This window comes from Heliangelus exortis, chromosome 2, assembly GCF_036169615.1.
Source record: "Heliangelus exortis chromosome 2, bHelExo1.hap1, whole genome shotgun sequence".
In the NCBI taxonomy this organism is placed as follows: domain Eukaryota; kingdom Metazoa; phylum Chordata; class Aves; order Apodiformes; family Trochilidae; genus Heliangelus; species Heliangelus exortis.
In genome coordinates this window covers 93697634-93719594 of record NC_092423.1, presented here as the reverse complement: position 1 = coordinate 93719594, position 21961 = coordinate 93697634, and the positions used below count along the sequence as shown (strand labels likewise).

The 21961-nt window shown below is 37.7% G+C and overlaps 1 protein-coding gene across 1 annotated transcript in view; it reads right to left on the bottom strand.

Annotated features, from left to right (window-relative positions):
- Window positions 1–21961, bottom strand: part of NETO1 (neuropilin and tolloid like 1) — a 65322-nt gene that overhangs the window by 5357 nt on the left and 38004 nt on the right. Inside the window, exons 7-8 of the mRNA XM_071737058.1 lie at window positions 13716–13944; window positions 682–795 (exon numbers count right to left, since the gene is read on the bottom strand). Coding sequence (XP_071593159.1) covers window positions 682–795; window positions 13716–13944 — 343 coding nt within the window. The remainder of the gene's footprint in view (window positions 1–681; window positions 796–13715; window positions 13945–21961) is intronic.

Genomic DNA, 21961 nt, shown 5'->3' with positions numbered 1-21961 from the left:
GGAACTGTCTCCCTAGTATGCAATGTAAGTTAGCCAGGCTCTTCTCTCTGGAGACAACACAGATGCGGATTTCCACCCCTCCCCCCAGACACACAGAGACATTTAAAAACCATTGTCAGCACTTGGTGAAGAACATCAGTCCCTACCTATGAAACAGGCATTATACCTGATTTCCTGTGCTTGTTTCTTGCTCTTCAATTTCACTTGATTTCAGATAGGTTTGGTTGCTTTTTTTACAGCACTAATTCCACTTTTCCTTGGCTTTTTAGCGCATCTGGGCTATTGCAGGCCTGGTATATGGCTAAAACACACCTGCTACCAATACGTTACTCCACTACAAAGGTAATTAAGGCAAAGGAAAAAAAATATGACTTTTATTACATCTTGGAGTGTAGGGCAAACAGAGACCAAGTGATTAGGTAGCTTACCAGAAAGAGGTAGCCATCCGGAAGGACATAACCAACACAAATGAACACCAAGCAAAACAAATGCAAACACTGAAAGTAAAACCTACTGGTATTTTTACCTCTCCTCATTGTCTTTATTGCTTGTTTTATGCTTTCTCTGGCTGACAGCTTCCTGGACTTTGACCCATCTGGCATATACTTAATAAAAAGTAAGGATAATATGCTGTATCCCATGCAGGCTAAATGACTTGATATTTCAAATTCTACACATTACCTTTGCAGTGATTTTCATCCCAAGGATATACACAGTTCTGGAGTCCATTGCAGACCAACGTATTATTAATACACATGTTACTGTGGCAAAAGAATGTGTTGGCTTCACAAGGGGCTAAAAGTAAAAGAGAAAAAGCTGATATTAAGAAGTAAATAATTCAGTTCTCCACAGCACACAGAGCTAGGACTGACGATGTAACCTGTAATAGGAGAAAGCTATATAACACAGATTCCTGGAGTATATTTTATATGTTACATGCAGCATCAACAGCACTCAAGTCACATGCTGTTTATTATTCTGTGGCAAGAGATTTTTCAGTTCTAAAACAAATAGACTTTTTCCATAGTCTGACTGTCATGGCAGCAGTGAGTTGCCCCCCACCCCACACATTGGTTGTGGGTCACTGACGTGTTATCAACTATTTAAGCCACAGATCCAAAACACAGCAGCCAATGGGCTGCTAGGAAAAAAGTTAACTGCATCCCAGCCACATCTGTTGTATGGGAAATAATTTGGTTTTAAGTTTCTTGCTGAAACTCGTTTATAAGAAAACATATGTGACACAAAGGAGAAATGTATTTTAGTTCACCTATCCATGGTGCCTGAACTTTTACCCACAGAAAAAATAGAATTATTTTTTAAATCTTTTGACAATAAGAAAAGCTACACTAGAAGAGTACCTCTTTGATCACAAATGTGATGATTAAAAAAAGCAATAATCCTCAGTGTCCCTGAAGCCCATGGTCTACAAGAATCATGCAGATTAAAGCTGAAGAATGAAGGCTTTACTGAAGGTCATATACTGTTACTGTGAAGAGGTAGCTTGGAGGCCATCAGAACAAGTTGTATACTCTGATAAACTGTGCTATTAACTCAAATGTTGGGAGATCCTTAGGTGTTGGGGTTGTAGAGATACTACTCCATAATTCCATAACATAGTAAAAATAAAGTACTCCTCATATTTATTTTATTAGAACCAAACCAAAGTATCTTCCACCATTTTTAGCTCAAACAACCCAAAAGCATAAAATTATTTTTAATGGAAAGTTTAAAAATAACTTAAGACCCTTAACTAATCAGAACAGTTATGATGTTCATATTATTGATACTTAAGAGCTAGGTGTTTCATGGGAATTTTTCTCCTCTGCAACTTTAGAAGCATTTCCTATGACAACATATATGCATAGTGCAGAGACTGGCTCAGAGCAGACAACCGTTTCAGTGGTTTGCTAACTAAGCACAATAAAAAGGATCGATATTGTAGAACTTAATGTTTCCATGTACCATCTCAAGAAATCCACTTTTCAGTAAGTGCTTTCAACTTCAGATATCCATAACTGGCTAAATGACTTCTTCAGAACACTGTTAAAAAATAGTAAATGCCATCAAAACTTGTACACTCTCCCCAGTATGTAACCATACAATCAGGTATATCAGTATATTTATACAGTGTCTGCTAGCTAGTGCAGAAGATGGATCAGCCAGACTGGTTCTGCCCACTGTTCAATTTTGAAGAAATCTGCTATACCATCTCCTCAGCTATAGTGACCCTGGTAAGCATGTGTGTTTGTTATAGGAAGAATTTTTACTTCACACATCCACATAATCATGGGAGGGTGCTTTGGGGCAGTACTTATCTATCTGTTGCTCTAATTTGGAGACAGTGAGGGCTAAGCTTGGAGGATGCTATGTCACACCATGATGTTACAGATCAGGTAGGAGACTCATCAGTGGCACCATCATCCTTCCACATTTTAGTTGTAAACCCTGTTTCTGGGCAAGGTGAGGGTCTTTTGGGTCTGGTTCTTTCCAACACACAGAAAGAGTCTCACTGTCTGCTCTAAAATAAAATAAATGAATAAATAAATAAATAAATAAATAATTTGTTTTCTTGGGTTAGTGCAGTGGTGTTTTGGAAGTGGGGGGGCCCACAGGGGTGGCTTCTGTGAGAAGCTGCTGGAAGCTCATCCGGTTTCAGCCCTGGCCCTGCCTCTGCTCAAGGCTGACCAGATATGTGAAGATGGATGCACCTCTATGGGTAACATATTTGAGAAAGAGAAAATGAAACTGCAAAAATAAAACAAAAAACCCAAAACCAAACAAACTTCAGAGCAGAGGAGGTGGGAGAACGATGCCAGAGCAGACACCAAGGTCAGCGAGGAAGGATGGGGAGGAGGTGCCCAAGCAGAGATTTCCCTGCAGGTCACAGGGGGATGGCAGCTGTGCCCCTTCAGCCCATAGCAGAGTACAATGGAGCAGTTCCTGAAGCAGCATGATGGAGCAGTTCATGAAGGACCACAGGAGGGCAGATGCAAATTTATAGCCCCTGAAGAATCACAGGTGGGCAGCAGTAGATATGCATCCATGTAGGACCCCGTGCCAGGGGAGGTGACTGTTCCAGCAGCAGCCGCGACTCTGTTTGCAGCCCGGGCTGGAGCAGTCTGTGCCTGAGGGACTGCACCTGTGGGAGGGACTCATGTCGGAGGGGTTGTGAAGGACTCTCTGCCATGAGAGGGACCCCGCGCTGGAGCAGGGGAAGGCTGTGAGGAGTCCTCCCCCTGAGGAGGAAGGAGCGGCAGAAACACCGTGTGGGGAACTGACCCTAAACCCCCCCTGCCCATCCCCTGTGCCCTGAGGGGGTGGCAGCAGGGAAGCAGTTCAGCCCCAGGAAGAAAGTAGGGGTGAATGGGAAGGTATTAAGATCTGGTTGTGCTTTCTCCTGGCAGATTAATTTTTTTTTTTCTTCCCAAGTTGAGTCTGTCTGTTTTTTGCCTGTTACTGTAGTTTGGGAAATGAACACCTCCCTTTTGATTAACAAGCCTTTGGATAATTTTCTCCTCCCTGTCCCACAGTGGAAATGGGGAGTAAGTGAGCAGTGCTGGGCCTGCTCAGCTGAGCCTATGCTGTGACAGTTCGAGAGGATTTTATGAAAGGGAAACTAAAGACTTAAGTAACCACCCATTCAAAATATGTGATTAAGTAGGAAATGCACAAGAAAAGAAAACCCAAATTACAAATGGAGAAAGTGCAAGGAGTGGCAGGGTAACAAGGTAAAAAAAAAGTGCAGAATTAGGTCATTTTATGTTAATACAGCATAAAGGAGGAAAGAAGCACCACCAAAATGCCATAAAACATGCAGAGTGGCAGGAAAGGCCTTAGAAGTGAAGTGGTGAGGATGGAGAGCTTTGTCTGAGCAGGCAGAACCTCTTAAATATCTGCAACTTTCTCTTACCACAGTAAGATCAGTCTAATTTAACCCTGAATACAACAGAGAAGGGATTAATAGTGGAAAAATAAACCCTCCAAGAATAGACAGAACAATGTAAGGAAAGGAAAAACATTTGTGCAAGGCTCCAATAAAGGAATTTAAAAGTTTAGTGCTGGTAAGTAGACAAGAATAAGCTAGAGGAAGACTGTAAAAGAAGTGAAAGAGAAAGAAAGAGAAATGCACAGCAGAAATAGATGACACTTAAAGCATTAAGCTTTGAAACGAATGACAAGAGGTTTTATATAAAATGAAAAATATTAGGAAATGTTTCAGAAACAAAACAAAAAATTTATCAGTAAAAGAGACGGGGTTTGCAGCTTTAAGAATAAGGGATAATTACACAAAGTGATGGAAGGGGAATCTTGAAATTAAAAGCTAGAGAAAGGAAGAAAAAAAATTTCAGCTTTTCTAAATTGTGCTGTTGAGCAATAGAGGAAAGAGATGGTATGTGAATAAACGTCAAAACTAGATTCATAGCAAGGCAGACCAATTTCAGAGTACAGTAAATTTAGTACCAAAGGAACCCAAATACAAGATTCCTAAACCGAATGACAAACTTAATGCTTACATTTACAAAATTAGTATAGTCAAGTTGTCCCTGTGGTCCCTTGAACCTGGAGTGATTATGCTGCATAAGAAATCAATAGATTTCCCCCTTGTTAATGAAGGCTTTTTGTTGGAATGAATGAAAGCACCAAGAGAAGCTGAAAACTTGTCAGTCCTGTTGTACTCTGGAGGAATTAGGGGTTTTGTACCTGAAGAGGCATAGTGTAGGGGTCTTCAGATGCTGTATAAAGGACATCCTAATAATAGCAAAAAGATGATTTAACTGATACTTTACTGTTAGTCTTAAGGATGATTTGTGGTGATGCCTCAACAGGCGTATGTTGAAACTTGAGTGAAGGTAGCAGATGTTTTCAATAAAGGAAGATTCTACTATAGTTAGTTTCACCTGGGTAAAGCACAAACCTCCTTACCCAGCAGAAGTATCAATTTGTTGTCCTCCATTACTGTATAAATGCCATTTATATGAGAGCACGAGAAATGCACAGAGCCCTGCCTTGTATTGAGTAATGAGCCAAGTGAGAGTTTTTGAGTCAAGATTAGTAGGCAGCCCACTGTCTGTCCACAGATACCAATATTGTAGTAGGCATCTATCTGCTACAGACTACCCCATCGGGGACAAGAAGTAGATTAAGTCTTCTTCAGACAGCAGGAAGAAGCCTAACATTTGTAGTATCTGGTCATTATGGGGCATTTTAACTACATGACATCTGTGTGGAGGTCAACACAGTAGGGCACAAGCAGTCCAGGAGGGTTCCAGAGTGCATTGATGATAATGTACTGATACAGGTAATCAAGGAGCCTCATGTTTTTATAAATATGCAAAAACCAGCTGAGGATGTGCAGCCCCAGCTGCAGTGATCATGAGAGGGTGGAGTTCAGGATGCTGCAAAGGAGTAAGGCAAAAAGCAGGATCCTTGGCCTCAGGAGAACAAAATCTCACTGTTGAGGTGTCTGCTTTGAAGAATGCCATGGGAGGTGGTCCTGGAAAGATAAAGGATCCTGGACAGTTAGTTGATTCTGTAAGATCACCTAAGTTCAATGATTGTCTTTCTGGACAAGCAGAAAACCAAATTAAAGTGGCAGTTATTCTGCATGGATGAACAATGAGCTCCTGGTAATTAAAACTCAAATGTGAAGAGGTAGCTGCAGGGTCAGATGACACCAGCAGAAATACAGGGGCACTGAGCAAAAATACAGTGATACAGTTACAGAAGCTGAAGCCCATTTGGAGTTGAACTTGGTGAGGGCTGTAAAGGACAAAAGAAAAATCCTACAATCACAGATTATCAGAGTTGGAAGGGACTTCTAGAGATCATCTAGTCCAACCCTCCCACTAAAGCAGGATCACCTAGGGCACATTACACAGGACAGCATCCAGGTGGGTTTTGAAAATCTCCGGAAAAGGGGACTCCAAAATCTCCCTGGGCAGCCCATTCCAGTGCCTTGTCATTCTCACTGTTAAAAAGTTTTTTTCTTTTGTTTAAATGGAACTTCCTATATTGCAGCTTTTGCCCATTGCCCCTTGTCCCGTCTTTGGGAACTACTGAGAAGAGTCTGGCTCCATCTACCTTGCGCTCACCCCTTAGATACTTGTAGATTTTGACAAGATCTCCCCTCAGCCTTCTGTTCTTTATACTAAAGAATCCCAGCTCTCTCAGCCTTTCCTCATGAGAGATGCTCCAGTTTGCCAACCATCTTTGTTTCCCTCTGCTGGAGTTTCTCCAGTAGCTCCCTGTCTTTCTTGAACTGGGGAGCCCACAACTGGATGCAGTATTCCAGCTGTGGCCTCATCAGAGCAGAGTAGAGGGCGAGAATGACATCCCTTGAACTACTGGCCACACTCTTCTTTATGCAACCCAGGATTCCATTGGCCTTCCTGGCAGCAAGGGCATACTGCTGGATCATTGATAATTTACAGGACACCCAGATCCTTCTCTGAACTGCTTTACAGCAGGTCCACCCCTAACCTATACTGGTGCTTGGGGTTCTTCCCCACCAGGTGCAGAACTCTACAACTTGCTCTTATTGAACCTCATCAGGTTTTTCTCTGCCCAGATGACAGGTATGACAGCTGCCAAAAAAAGTTGAGGGAATGAATTGGAAAGATAAAAGCCCATGAGCTGTGATGGGATGCCCCAATAGTTGGCTAATGTCATTGTGAGGCTACTTTGAAAGGTCATGGTGACTGGGGGACATTTCCAAGGACTATAATGGAGCAAATGTCCTCTCATCTTTGAGAAAGGAGAGAATACTGAGAGCTGGAGGTTAGTTATTCTCATGTCAAACCCTAGGAAGGTGACAGAGAAAATAAATTCCAAACACATGGAGGGCAAGAAGAATGTAATCTGCATGCACTTATGGAAGGGAAATCAGGCTGGACCAACACGTCAGACTTCTACAGTTGGGTAACTGGAGCGAGGGGAGAGCAGTGGATGTTTAGCTCTAGTTAAGAAAAGCTTTTAACCCCATTTCCCATAACATCCTCATAGACAAAATTATGAACATGGGGTAGATAAATGCTCTGAATAAATTCAGTGAGTTGAGCTGAAATGATATCCATCAGGAGGACAGTCACTAGTGATGTACCCCAGAGCCCAGTACTAAGGTCAATATCCTTTAACCTCTTTTTCAATATCCTGGATGATGGGGCAAAATGCATGCTCAGCAGATTCACAGGAAATAGAGAACTGGGAGGACTGGCTGATAGACCAAGTGTTTGGGTCACTGTACAAGTCTCTGGAGAAGAGAAGGCCTGGAGGGGAAACTCATTAGTATGTAAAGTACCTGGTGGGAGCAAGTAAAGAAGACAGAGAAAAGCTCTTCTCAGCAGTGCCCAGTGACATGACAAGAAGCAGTAAGTACTAAATAAAGTACAGAAAATTCTCCTCAAATACAAGAAAAAAAAATTGAGACTGGTCAAACACTATACAAGAGCTGGTTTCCCAGAGAGGTGGAGCCTCCATTGCAGGGGTTCAAAACCCAATTAGACATAGCCCTAGCCAACCTGCTTTAGATGACATCTTTGAGCAGGAGGATTAAAATAGACCATATCACAGCACCTCTTCCAACCTCAGCCCTTCTGTGACACTCTGAAAAGATGGCTTCATAATTAGATTAAAAGTAACAGCTGGGAACACACAGTGATGTTACTTCTCTTGTGTTCCAAAGCTGTGTTGAGTGGAGCTCTGCCAAGGTACTAGCCTAAAAATAAGTGAGATAGCATATTCAGCACAATCAATGATTATACTGATTATAGCAAAAGTGAGAAAATTAGAATTATACATATAGATCAGTCTGATGTATTTCAATAACTTCAAGTCTTTGAGATAGTACTGGATTTTTACAGCATGAAAACTCTGTACTTTAAATAAGTCACTGATTAAAGAAAAATTTATTATTAATGATTCTTTTTCCACTTTGGATTTGAACCAATAATTATTTTTATGTAAAACTATAGTATATGTAAGATTGTATGCACAAAATTAAATACTCAAACAAATTTATTCTACCTTATTTTTATTAATAATAATAAAAAATTTTAATAATTGAATAATATTTTCTTCAAAAACTCAGTGCTGTATGTGTAGGGAAATCTTATAATGTAGTATAAAACCAGACTGTATAGTTATTAAATTAATTATATTGTAATATCTTCTGCTTTGCAACAAGTATTTATATTGAACACAAGATGGTGCACTTATCCTGGAAGTTGTATAAGCAAGTGATTTAAAAGGGATAGTCATGATATCCTACTAGTCTTTTCAAGGTTTAGGAAATCTATATTAAAAAAATCCTTTAATGATAACCTTATTTATTTATCTGGCATGCAAATATGTATTTTTTTCTAGTAAAAGTTATGATATTTTTGTAATGATCATATTTCCAGAAGGTTACCAACGCAGTATTCAAAAAAACCTGAATTTAGTATTTGAAGGCTACTGTATAAAAACTGAGTCAATGGAGCTGTGTATATTTTCTTACTATTTGAATGTTTTGGGTATGCACATGGAGCCAATACTCTATACATTTTCATTTTTTAATGCAAAATTATAATATATTCTTTTAATCCTGAATAGCCTAAGGTAGAGAAACATAAAGAGTATTATTAGTTATTTCATATTCTGTAAAAGCAGTCATGTTTTATATATTTTTTAAAGATACTAATTTCACTGAGGCAATAAAACAAATAACCACACGTAATATATGCACATTTCTACTATAAAATAATAATATTTATAAAACTGTTATCATAACTAAATATCCTGCATGTTATTAACATTTATTATACCATTGAGATATTATGATATTAGTAATCAAATATATTATTTCTGTGTGTTGAGCATCATTTTGTCACAAATTACAGGGTACACTGAATATAAAGTGCAAAGACATCCAGGGCAAAATATTTTTTTATAAGATGAAGCCAAAAGCTGACTTGGTGTGGGTCTGGTGTAAGGCCTGGTTCTCCCACTTCAGTGCAGTTCTCTCCCCAGTGTATTTGCAGGGTTTCTCAGCACAGTTCAGAGTTATTACAACTCCTTTGCTCCCAGGGTGTGAACTACCTTTGAGCAAACAGGCTTGCTTGCCTACACCATTCATCATTGAAATATGTGGATTTATCCACTGAGCTTGTTTCAAGACAGGGATTTCGGCCTAGGCTTTCCTATTCTGAGATGAATGCCATACCCTGCTTGCTATTTTTAGGCTTCTCTCTTTTCCTCCTTCTCTTCTTGCCATAACATCTTTGAGAGGTCTGGCTTCCTTCTGAAAGTAAACGGGAAAATTCTGAAATCTTAATAATGGTTAGATGTGAGAAATATTTTACATGGAACTTGTTAGACTTTTCACATCTAATCCTCAAAATAGCTCATTGCATCATGCTCCCCACATGAATTCTTTTAGTATATGTGATTTGGATTTTTCCTGCTGTTCCTTACTGAAAAATAGAGCTTTCATAACAGAAATAAATTTAATTCTTCAGATTTTCCTTGAATCATCCTTGAAACAGAGGAATAAGTTTTCTCTCAGCCTCTCCAAGGAAAATTGCATCAGTCATGGTGTGAGACTGTTTCACCTACCTTACTAAAGTTATAAAATTATTAATATGGTTTTAGTACCATAAACAGTGCACTACAAGTGTATTACCTGAAGCAAAATTACTTATCTTTTAATTTGCCACTAATGAAAAAAAAATCTTGTTAAAATACAGCTATTAGACACTTGAAAATGAAATGTGGTTATTACTGAATTTTCTTTTTCAGTCACCTTCAGACAGCTCTGTTTAAAATAAATGTAACTGTTACAGACAGTTAATACCAGATACACATCAATGATCTAACCTTAAAAAAACCACTTATATGTGGTTTCATGGTGTGCTTTTTTTGAAACGAGCTCACCGGAAAGCGGCAGCTCAGGAGCACCAGTCTGTGAGCAGTTTATACACTCTAGGCACCTCAGTTATTTTATTCAGGGGCAGAGAAGCATTGGGATGAGGGGTTTTCACTAGAGATAGCTGCAAATAGCACAGAGGGGCAGAAAATTACAGAAGAGTGCTCACCATTAAAGAGGCAATCCCAATGCCTTCTTTTTTATATAGTAGTTTGGAAGCAGGGAGCAAAATCAGCAAAGCTGCAGACTATTTGCAGGCCTAAGTCTTTGCAAAGGGAAACAGTATCTTCACGTGTGTTGCTCTTAGTGCTTTGCTGTTCCCTTTTCATTACCCCAACACAGTCACTAATACTGCATACCTGCAGTGCATCTTTCCCTTTAGAGAACTGCCCATGCTGGGGTGATCATTTTCAGGGATGCTGGCTAGAAACATGGACTTGAGTGCTGTTACTTGATAAAGATGTGCACTGTTCTTCTAAACATGGCCCTAGATTTCTATCCATATGTGGATTTTGTTAACAAAAAGAAAACAAGAATGATAGATTCTGTGCTCCTTTAGGAAAGCCACGTCTTAAAGCCAGGCGTTATTAAAAAGGGCAACAAAATAAGAGAAGGAATTGTATTATTCTGGTCTGGAGTTTTTTCATTCAGGGTTACAGAGAAGGAAACAGTGCTATTAAACAGCAGACGGAGGTGAGAGAAGGAACATCTTGCCTCCTGGGCATAGAGAGGGATTTTCTCTTATCCCATCTGCCCTGGTTCTATGAATCTGCTTTTAGGTTAAAGAGTAGGCTTGTCTGCTCAAGAGCTGATCTTTGAAGGAGCTGTAGGTGTAGCATGTCTGTCATTAATCAGACTGGAGATCACTCTCACAGTCATGGAAAAGAAGCAGTTAGTCTGTGGGTGAAAAAACACAAGACTCATTTTTCAAGTCTTCTTACCCGATGAAGTAATTTGTTTTCCTGATTCTTAAATTAATTTATTAGATATTTTAAATCTACTGTAGACAGTGACTGCCATACATGAAAATATGTTTAGATCTATATATTAGAAGATAAATTAAAGATCAGAAAAGTAAGGACATAAGCAGACAAAACCCATGACAGTGGGAACTGCTAATAGTGCTGGTCACAAAATATCAGATCATCATTCTAAATTATCAGCTATTAAGAATTAATTGGTTGTTAAATGTTACTTAGAGCTCTAATGCTATTTTGATGATGTGAGAATTGTTACAGATTCTCAAGTGCAGGAAATTTAACACCTTCTTGCATTGTATGCCTTTCCCTCAGACATACTTACAGCTTTGCTGCTCTGCAGAGAATCACTGCTAGAGGCTTGAAAACTTGTGAGGCCACTTTTTAGATGCCAGCAGAAAACCCTCCATATATATTTATATACATTTGAAATGTAACAGGAGCATACTGATTAACTTGAATGGAAAAAACAATAAAAATCTCTTTAAGATTTCTATGTTCTACACAAATGATAAGTCAAAAGGAAACAGATCTATAGCAAGAATTAACACCAGACAGACATCCAGAGAACTAAAATATTTCCCAGGCTAAGTAGCCTGCTTCCACATAAAACAATTTCCAGTTAACAGAACCATGTGTAACGCAAGCCTCCCAGTCTCAACAACCAACTCCACACTAAGGATTGGAACTTGGGAGCTACAGATCACAACATCTCCTGGCCATCCACGCAGCAACAATAAACACAAGAATTTTGCTTTGTCACTCTTTCCCATGTACATAATCCCAACATAAATGCCATCTTCTATTTTGTATCTTTCTCACGTCTAGGTGAACAAAATAGATTTTTTCCTCTTTGTCCTCAAGTAGAGACACAGGTGTCTGCTCCCTGATGCACATCTCCCTGAATGAGGTCTGACATTCCTTCTCTTCCATGCAGATGATCTAATTGTTCCCACACGCTGCTGAAAGACATTGCAGTTCACACGCTCTGAGCTGTGTCTCTCAGTGCACACACTGGACATCTGTTCTAGCTGACTTCTGATAGCCAGAACCAATTTGCCACACAGAGCATCACTTACAGGCAAGTGTCATGGCACAGAAAGTACAACTGGCATCACCTTTAAACATTTAAAGTCAACTTTCAGCATTAAAAGCACAGACATAATTTCCTTTCTGTATTTTTGAGCAGGCTGTGTACACGTATCTCAAAGCACAATTTATCCCTTAATAAATTTTAATCTTTTAGCATGAAATGAAAGTTCAGTATAAATTTCCAGAAAACACATCATGTCAATATTTTCAACCTCCCAGTCAGAATACCATGCAAAATAAACTATCATCTGCTTACACGAGTGGAGTAGCTCATAAAATGGTGCATGTCAGGCAAACATACTGGGAACATTGTAAGAAAAAAAAGCCCACCTTTTTTCCTTATTTTCCTTTAAAATACGAAAGCCTGGCAAACAACTCTTATTGAAACCTTCATTTCAAGTTAAGTCATCATAGTGCTTCACTTTCCAGCTCTTATATGCTGTGAACCTCCAGTGTCTATGCAGTAGTTTCTAAGGTAACAGATCAGGATGTCTTGTGAAAAAAATGAATCAGATCTTGAATATTCAAAGCATCTCCAGATGCAAAAAAGAGAAAAGGGCAGTATCAACTCAACTGAGGTTTCTTAGTATCTTTTCGACCCTGGCCAGATTTACAGATAAGAAAAATATAATCCACCTTAAGGCTTCAGTGTGAAAGTACAGTGGCATATGCCATTTCAGGCATGTAGACTGTCAGAAATTTTTAATCAGAGCCATAATTAAGGAATTACAGAGGCTGTTCTCAACAGTCTCATTGCCTCATTGAAGGGTGAACACACAGAGAATACAGATGAAGAATGCGCTTAGTAGGATTGCACCTCAATTCCAACCACTGACAGAAACAGAAATCTTTCTGTCAGAAATGTGATGCACTAACAAAAAAATACATTAAAACTGAACATGTATCAGCATGTGAAAATATGTGTACTCCCTCCTCAAGGGACCAAAACCACATTACTTCTCTCAAAGAAAACAATTGATATCCTTCACAGGTTACCTGAGTCAATCATTTTCAGTGAATGGGATCACTGGGTTTTTTGAGGTTTTTTGTGTGGCTTGTTTTTTGGTTTTGTTTTTTTTTAACTGTGCAGAACTACCTTTTGTTTCTTTCAAAGGGTTTTCCTTACTATCTCAGTCCAGAAATCATATAATCATATGAATGCAGATGGGGTGCACAGAAGGACTATTAAACAAAACTCATGTAAAGCTTTTAGAAAACTTCTGTTACTACAGAAAATAACTGATTTCTTTGCTTAACAATATACAACATATATGTTTACTGCTATATGCAGTCTGGAGTATGCGCAAGCACACTCATCACCTGTGATAAAGTAGTAATATGGTATTTTTCAAATGCTTGTCATAATGAGATCTAAAAAATCAAATTCATAGAAAAGGATCAGGCTTAATAAAACCTCCAGAGCTGTACTATTTTCTGTGTTGTATAAGGGAAAACTGAGACATAGTGGTACAGAAGCTTGGTAAGATAAAAGGCACGATCATACAAGTGGACAAGTCATGACTACTCATACCTGTTTTCCTCTCTCTGAATCCTGTACTCTATCCACTGTGTTACAAATTATTGCACACTATGAATACTTGGAATAAACACAGTTCTGAATATTTATATAACTTGTTTGGGAACATTCTTCAGTGACTACTCAGCATGAAACAAACGTTAAAAAATCTGGGACTTGTACCATTCAACAAACTAAAAGACTGATGCACTGAATAGGGTCTTACGTTCTTGGAAAGATGTGAAGAGCATCTGGAATCGGCTGTTTCGACTCCCTTCATCTGCCCACATGCGGATCACACCGAGCCCAGTCCGCAGCATCACATCATTAGCAACAGTGCTGCAGAACTTTGCTTTCAAATCCTCCACGGAGCTGCTTCCATCATAGACAGCTACAAAATTCCTTTTGCATTCATTGGAATTCTGCATCTCATAGTCCAAGAATCGCAAATAGATCTATGAAACAACAAAAAAACAATAACAAGGGCCATGTGTGCAGATATTTGAGGATGACTAAACAAACATTGTACACCTTTGCTCTACCTTGTGGGAGAAAGACTACAAAACATCACCATGAAAAGAATTTTTCTGAAGCTGATGATCACAGCCGACTTGCCTGAAAGGGCATTGGTACAGAAACTGAGCACTGTTTATACTTCCTGGTATTCTGTCTTACTTCAGAGTTCAACCCAGTGGAGTATCTAAATATTTTTGTTCTTCTTTGCAGTAAGGTCTTAATTTCTAAATATATGCCTGTCTTTAAGAAGCATGTACAACTGTACTTCAAGTTAAGCTAGAGATAAAATAGAAATTTCATCTTTTGCTGGCTGGTAGAGCAATATTGCTCTATTACTTTTCTGACATGGAAAATAATAAAGCAAATAATTGCTGCTCCCTCCCCAGAGTCAATATGTGTCGTTTTTGTGATATGTCTCAGCCACGGTGATTCGGAAGTGAGAATTGGGGAGCCAGGCAGAACTCAATCATTAATCTTGTAATTTCCTCAAGCAATTTGGCCACCAGCTCAGCTTTTCTAAACAAAGCCTTATGGTATATATCTTCATAATTTAACAGGCTTTAAATCAAGCGTATCTCATGGAAACTGCTAGAAACCTACACAGTTTTTTAGGAAATGTCTCTTGCATGAAAAATAAATTTTACATAAATGTAATAGATGTCTTGCCCTTTTCAAAGAACTCTTTAAAGCTACCCAAAAAGAAACAGGGGTGACAAGAAAATGCTAATATTAGATATTCAGTTCTATATGGACTTTAATAAGGGAAACCACCCATTTTTAATACAAGCAACATGAAATATCCAGTATTTTCAATATTTTCCAGTATTTTCCAATATTTTCAATAAACATATGATACATAATCAAACTGCCAAGCACATCTAGAAGACTTCAGAGGAATGCTACAGAAAGACAAAGTAAAGCATAAATAGTATAAAAAGCCAGAAAACACATTCAGCACGCAGCTGAAATTTATCAGCATCTTCACTTGAAAAAAATAACCAAAAATAAACTCCACTGTATTAGACATTAGATAAACTTCTTTGCAAAAAAAAATCTTATTAATTTCAGGTAGCTTTTTACATGTACAAATCAATTACTTTAACAGCTTCTCTGATTTTCCATACACAAACAGCATGTTCTAGTAGAAACAGGACTCACCACCCCATTAATAAACCAAAGCTTTTTTGGCTTGAGAAATATGGGCTATTAAGCAGTCTGCCACTATTTAGCCTCTCCTTTAAAGCTGCTTACATAGCCCATAGTCCATCTCCGAAAAATATTTCCTTTACAATGGGGACTTAATTGTGGATCTTGCTTTTCTTTCCTCCACTAACAGAAGCTGCCAGCTTCAGATAGGTGCTTCAGTGCTAGCCAGTTTTGTCACAGGTAATGAAATAAAAACCTTCTGCAGCTGACTACATGCAATGTTGTATACACATGGCTGCTTTCCAGGAAGGAAGGCATGTCAGGTAAATGCCTCAGAGGAATGCACAGAAGGCTTCCAACACCTTACTGCAACGAATAATTATCTTTATGCCATATATACCTGTCATATTTATACCACATAATATGTTCTAATATACCATGCATAGATACAATAGACCACACAGGTATAATAAATCATATTTTTTGTTATAGTACATTTTTCAGGAAAGCTCTTACCTTATTCCAGAAAAAAATACCTTGTTTGACTGCAGAACAATAGTAAAACTATACTTTGTTTCATGGGAGAAGGACCTTTTACACCGGCTTTATTTATTTTTATTTTTGTCCTGTGCTTATATATCTATAAGAATATGTATATTATATACATGTATATATTTACATGTAGATATGTACGTGTTTATTCACATATACAAGCACGCATGTATCTTGTATAGGGTATTCAGTTTCAGTATTGAGGGGTAATAATTTATATCAGTTTTCAGTCTTACAAAAAATTTCTTGTAAGCATTCAGCTTGTGAGCATCCATCAATTATTCTTGATCCGTTCAAAGAGGATTGCTCATATAACAGCACAGCCAAAGTCTTATTTCTGGCTTATCATTGACATTCTCTAGTTTCCAATGGCACGCTAGCCTTATAAAATAGTAAAATATTTCTTAGGCTATCATTTATAAGTGTTGAGAAGGAATCAGGAGAACAATAAACTAGCATTTCATTTTAAGCCTTTCAGTGAAGAAGGCAACACTTTCAGTTCTTCCCAAACATGAATTCTGCTGTCAGTCAAACTTGTTCATTTCTCTTTGTGATGAATTCAGTTATTGTCGTGAGATATAAAGACTTGAAAGGTACTGAAAATACTGGAAAGAAATATTTGGCTTTAAAATCCATGTCTATCCTTTTAAAGAAATATGGCACTTAGTCCAATGGAATGAAGTTCCATAAATCAGAGAAAATAAATTCCTGATATTCTGAGTCAAAGTTTCATTTTCACAGTCTTTTTTGGCAATGACTTTTCCCATAGCTTTATATAAAATAATTAAGACTTTAACCAAAGATTAAAAGTTTAAAGATTAAAAGTTTATCTGGATCAGACCTATGGATTAAGACTGCAGTGTATTTTTTAAAACTCAAAAGCAATTAGACAGACAAACTGACAACCTGATATTGGATCATATTTTATTTTAAAGACCTGGAATAATTTAATTGCATCTGCACACCTCTGCCAGTCCTTATGGCTTTATTCTTATATACATGCTCTTGTTTCTATAAGACCTACACTGGCAGAAGAAAATTACTAAGAAATTGAGTTCCCCAGGGAAAGAATAAAACTGATTATATGACAAACTTCTCTAATGTAAAATATTCCTGATACATCGTTTTCTGAAATCAGGAGCAATATTCTTATTACTTTCACTGGCATGTGGATCTGTCTTAAAGAAATTAAGGAGAAAGTGAGAGAAAAAAATATCAGCATTTTTGGTTATTTCATTTACTGAACCGTTTGTAATTTATTCTATCTGCAGTGTATAAGAAACTTTACTCTCTCCAAAAAAAAAAAAAACGCCTTAACAAATAAGAGGTGACAAACTCAAATGCCACAATCTGCCTTCACAGAGCCTTTTTCCTTTTTTCATTTATGCCAATGGGAGCTTTTAGAATGACAACATTTCCATACATAATGACACATTACATTAGCATAACTGAAACATTCTTGTTGAGGGGAACATACTATTTGAAAGAAGCAGAGTAACTGCCCTATCTCTGTATTCACATTTATGTTGTAAAATTTTAATATGACACTTTCCTCAAATCAACAGTCCCACATTACTTAGAAGAACAATCTGTTAGTGCACAAGTATTAGCTTTTACTGAGCTTCAAGATGTCACTGCAAATGTCAGCACCATTAGCAGCAAAACTGATAAAGCCTCACTGTAACTGTGGCATATATCATTTACACTCAGAAAAATTATATTTTTAAAAATTGTAACCTTTAAATTTTGTATTGTCATCATAATAATGAAAAATGCAAATGCTGAATAAGTTTTACCTTTTTAAATCTAAATCTGAAAACAACAGAAAATTAGAGAAAAAAAAAAAGAATTGTTGTGAACTATGAATACTTTTACTTCAGTAAAATGGTCAGATTATAATCTCTTCATAGTAAATCACTTTCGATGAGTTCTGCTTTTTAATCAATCACTGAAGGTTAAGGCTGACAACATGATTGATCAGGTCAGTCAGGAAAGGCTTCAGACCATATCCCAGCATATCAAACTTAATATATGTTCACAGACATTTAGTCCTTTATAATGCATCACCACAAATCAAACCAAACCATCAAACAAGCCATTGTTCAGATGTCAAAAGTAATATAGACGAAAGACAAACATCTCCTCTTCATCAGGGCCTGAAGTCAAGATTTTGCATATTCAGCTTCTAGGTTCATTCAGTTCTCTTTTAAGCACAGGCCTGGGTTAAATGGCCCTATGTCCTTCTCATTGCACAGGGAGTCATTACAGTGTTTGCTTTGTTCTGAGTTTTATGCAGCTCTGTGCAATTAACAGATGATTTTCAAGATGACATCTCCAGTACCTAAGCTTGGGAAGCCCCTTTTCTTTTTAAAAGGCGCACTGCTAATTAATCATCAAGGCAAAAAGATGGCAAGAGTAACAACCTAGAAAGCATATTACTAAAGATGCTAAATTTACCTTCTAAAACAGCGTGTCCTTTTGCTCAGATGCTAAGCATGCTTTTTGAAAATCAACATTACTTAAGCCCAAAAGAGTTAACAGTACATGATCTGTCCACGTTTTTGTTTGAGGTTTTTTTATATTTTTGGGCCTGCTGTTACCAGTCGGGGACTGTGCTGTGCAAACAGAGAACTCCATACCTCATCTTTTCCTCTCTGCTGGGGTTTGGAGAGTACTGTCTCTTGAAGGTAACAACCTTATGTGGTATTTCTTCTAACATCCTGTGATTCACAGCCAGGCTCAGACATCAAAATACTCTTTGTGGACAGAAGATCTTTGGATTTCTTTGCTTTGTCCTGTTTGTTTCTTCAGATTTCTCTCAGTCCCCAGTTACTGACATTTATTCTGTCAAGCCATCCTAGTTTTTATCTCATAAAGTGGCACAAAACTCACAGGTGACAACCTTTACAGCACCTTGGTGCTCTTCTACTTTTTGATGCTGAAAACCATAGATCACACTGTGATTCTGTTCCCTTTGGTACATGTTTTATTGCTTCCATCAGTAGATTTTTAACCTGCTTTTCCTAGCAATTATTCGGTTTGAGGATGCTGAGGTTGGTTATATTCTATAACCTGAACGGGACAGATTCCTGCTAATATAAAAATGTTGTGGGTTTGGTTTGCTTTGATTTTTGTTTTGGTTTGTTTGGGATTTGGTTGTTTACTTATATGCTTGCTTGATTTTTTGTCATTGATACCTTGGCTTGTGTATTACTGCACCTGATAGAAGAGATTCTATGCACACAGTTCTACACCTTGCCATCCTCACCCACAAAACTGTTTCAAGGTAATTTTAATAGTTTCACAAAGGCAAACAATATTTTCTACTTATTCCTCCTGAATAGATAGCTTCCACGGGGCCAAAGTCAAATTATTGCTTTTCTGCCAGTAGCTTTGATGATCTTTGCTGCTCTGACCAGAGCTACAGATTATAAGCACTTCTTATTGGTGTTACTTCGTTTTCTCCCAAAATCTAAACATTTTTTGTAAAGGCTTTAGTTCTTTCAGCATCAAATTCTGTCTTGCCTATAAAACCTCTCAGGGAACATGCACAATACAATGGTACCTTTTTAACTTTCCCTTACCTGGGAAAGTTGCTTACCAAAGGGAGTGCTACCTGGGCACAAACATGTTCTGTGACCTGGGGAGGGAGCCGGTCAAACTGCTGAGACATCCAAAATAGAAAAAATACTTAGTTGTCAATACTATTCTCTTTTCACCCTGAATGGAAGAAAGGAAATGCTATCATTCTTTTAGTTTTCTTATTTGCTATTTATAAATAGAGGATTCTACTGTAGCCAGTGGTATCTCTGAAATTTCTCAAATGCAAGTGTAATAAGTTTATCCACTTCCTCCTTTAGTCTTTGCCCTAAAGTGAAGAATTTTGGGATGGGGAGATTCGTCCAGCTCTTAACTGTTTTGGATAGATTGGCACTTTTGGTCAGCATCTCTCTTCTTCATTTTCCATACTTGTTTTCTACAGACTGTATTTTTTTTCTGTAAGAAGTGAAGAAGCTTCACTGTTTTTGAACTCCAGATCCATAGCTATCTTACTCAGCAGGAACTGACTTTGAATGATTACAAGAAGCACAAAATTTGCAAGCAGTCACTGTGAAATATTCCAGATCTGCATATAGATTGACCTCATGTTTAAAATGTCTTTTGCTGTCTTCTTCACTTCCAGCTTTGCATGCGATTTCAGCATTTTACTTTTAGTTCTGTAAGGTAATCAGCGATGGCTCTGTTTTAAATGAGTGCAAGAAATTTGCTGTTCTCTGTCCTATTCCAGTTTGCTGAGGATAACAGCAGCGTTATACCCAGACTGAGTTTGAAGCTCAGGCCTAGAAATCTCAGGTTCATACCCTCTGACTGATCACAGTGCCCAAGGAAAGGACTTACATCTTGTTTCTGCAGACAGTTTAGATAGGATGAGCTTAAGCCAAACAAAATTGCAAACAGCCCACATTCTGGCACAGTTTAATTAAGACACTAAAGATGGTAAGATCCAACCCCAACTCTGTCTGAGAAACTCTGGCCTTTTAGGCATAGTTCCCATAACAAACTGTGCAGCCCCATGCAGAGGAACATGTGGCTTTAAAGACATCTGCTGAGTTCTTGCTGTTCGTAGCAGGAGAGCCTGTCTTCATAGGTTCAAGCTGCCATAAATTAGAGTGATGTCACTTAATTATTGTACTAAGTATGTCACTAGTTCAAGGTTAGATAAGCACAAAGGAAGCTAACTGTAAAACATGGGTAATAGAATCCAGTCCAGTAGAATCAAGCCCATAAAGAATCTTACCATAAATCTACATCTACTAGATTTTTTTTTAAACTTTACCCACTAACTGTCTCCTTAATATATGAACAAATTTTAGTTTTTCCTCATATGGAAATACCATAACCATATGTGTATATGAACATACACATATTCATGTGCCTGTATTTGTGTGTGTGTGTGTGTGTGTGTGTATACATATAGGTGAAAACCACACTAAAAATGTTCAAGTGCTAAGCTGGAGTTATCCTTCTTAGATGAATTTGGGCTTGATTTTTATTTTTTCCTCTAGATTTTTCACAATGTTTTCAGCTTTACATGTTAGGAAATACTGATTTGTATGCTTTTACAGTGCCTGTATCTCTGCCCAGTAAATTCAGTGAGATGGGAGCAGCAGGATTTGTCAAGAGATTACCCAGTCCACCCCTCTGCCTAAAGGTAGGACAAGTATTATTTCTAATTTTTCCAGGGTTTTTACATAACCTGCACTTTTAAGATCACTAGTAATGCTGGCTGAACAAACTTGCTTAACCAGTCATTCATAATCCCTTCCCTGCTGTTTGAGATTTTCTTCCCTAATATCTAACCTGAATCTTTCTTTTGGAGTGCTGGACTATATCTTATCCTGTAGACATGGACATCAGAGCATTTATGCCTCTTTGTAAAAGCCTTTTATTATCTGATACCATGGTGCTTAAAAAAATCTTCTACATGACATCAAATAACTTCCAGTCTTTCCTCAAATTTGCTAGAACTCTCTCATTGTTCTCCCTTCCAGAAGCTCGTCTCCTAGTCAAAACTTTTTGTAAGGCAATGAATCTAAATACAGGGATTGAATTTCATAGAGAATTACAAATTTCATTTCACAACCCTCTAGTAACAGCAGTAGTTTTGCATTCTAGTTAAATAATTTGCATTTCTACATTATGACTGGTGTGGATAAATCCTACAGATAAGTAAATATGAGATTTCTAGCAGTACTTTGAATCCTACAGAACTTGAGTTAGATCAAGGAAGAATCACAACGACATTTTCTGACCAACAAAGTATGAACTGAAATTAAGATTTTAAGAAAATTATAGAAAATATTTATTAGCTTGTTTAGTTGTGCAGATTCTAATGTGCATAATTCTAATTATGTGCTTATCTGATTTCTTTCTCCTGAAACCTAACTATATAAAATATGCAATAATCATTCATCAGTCAACTCATTTCACATCTATAGCTACTTATTGTAACAAAGTAGGAAGGTCATCTACTTAATTGAAAGCCTCTATGAATACTGAATTTATCAAAAAAATTAAAGACATTAAAGTATATTCCAGAAATAATTTATCTGTAGTCTTTATGAGCCAACTATTCAGCTTCTCTCCTAAACTTTCACATAGAAAAATGCTGATACTAATGAGTTTCTCTCTGGAAATCCTTCCTCCTGCTTATTCAATACCAAATGTTGGAACAGTTAGATACATTCGGTACAGTCT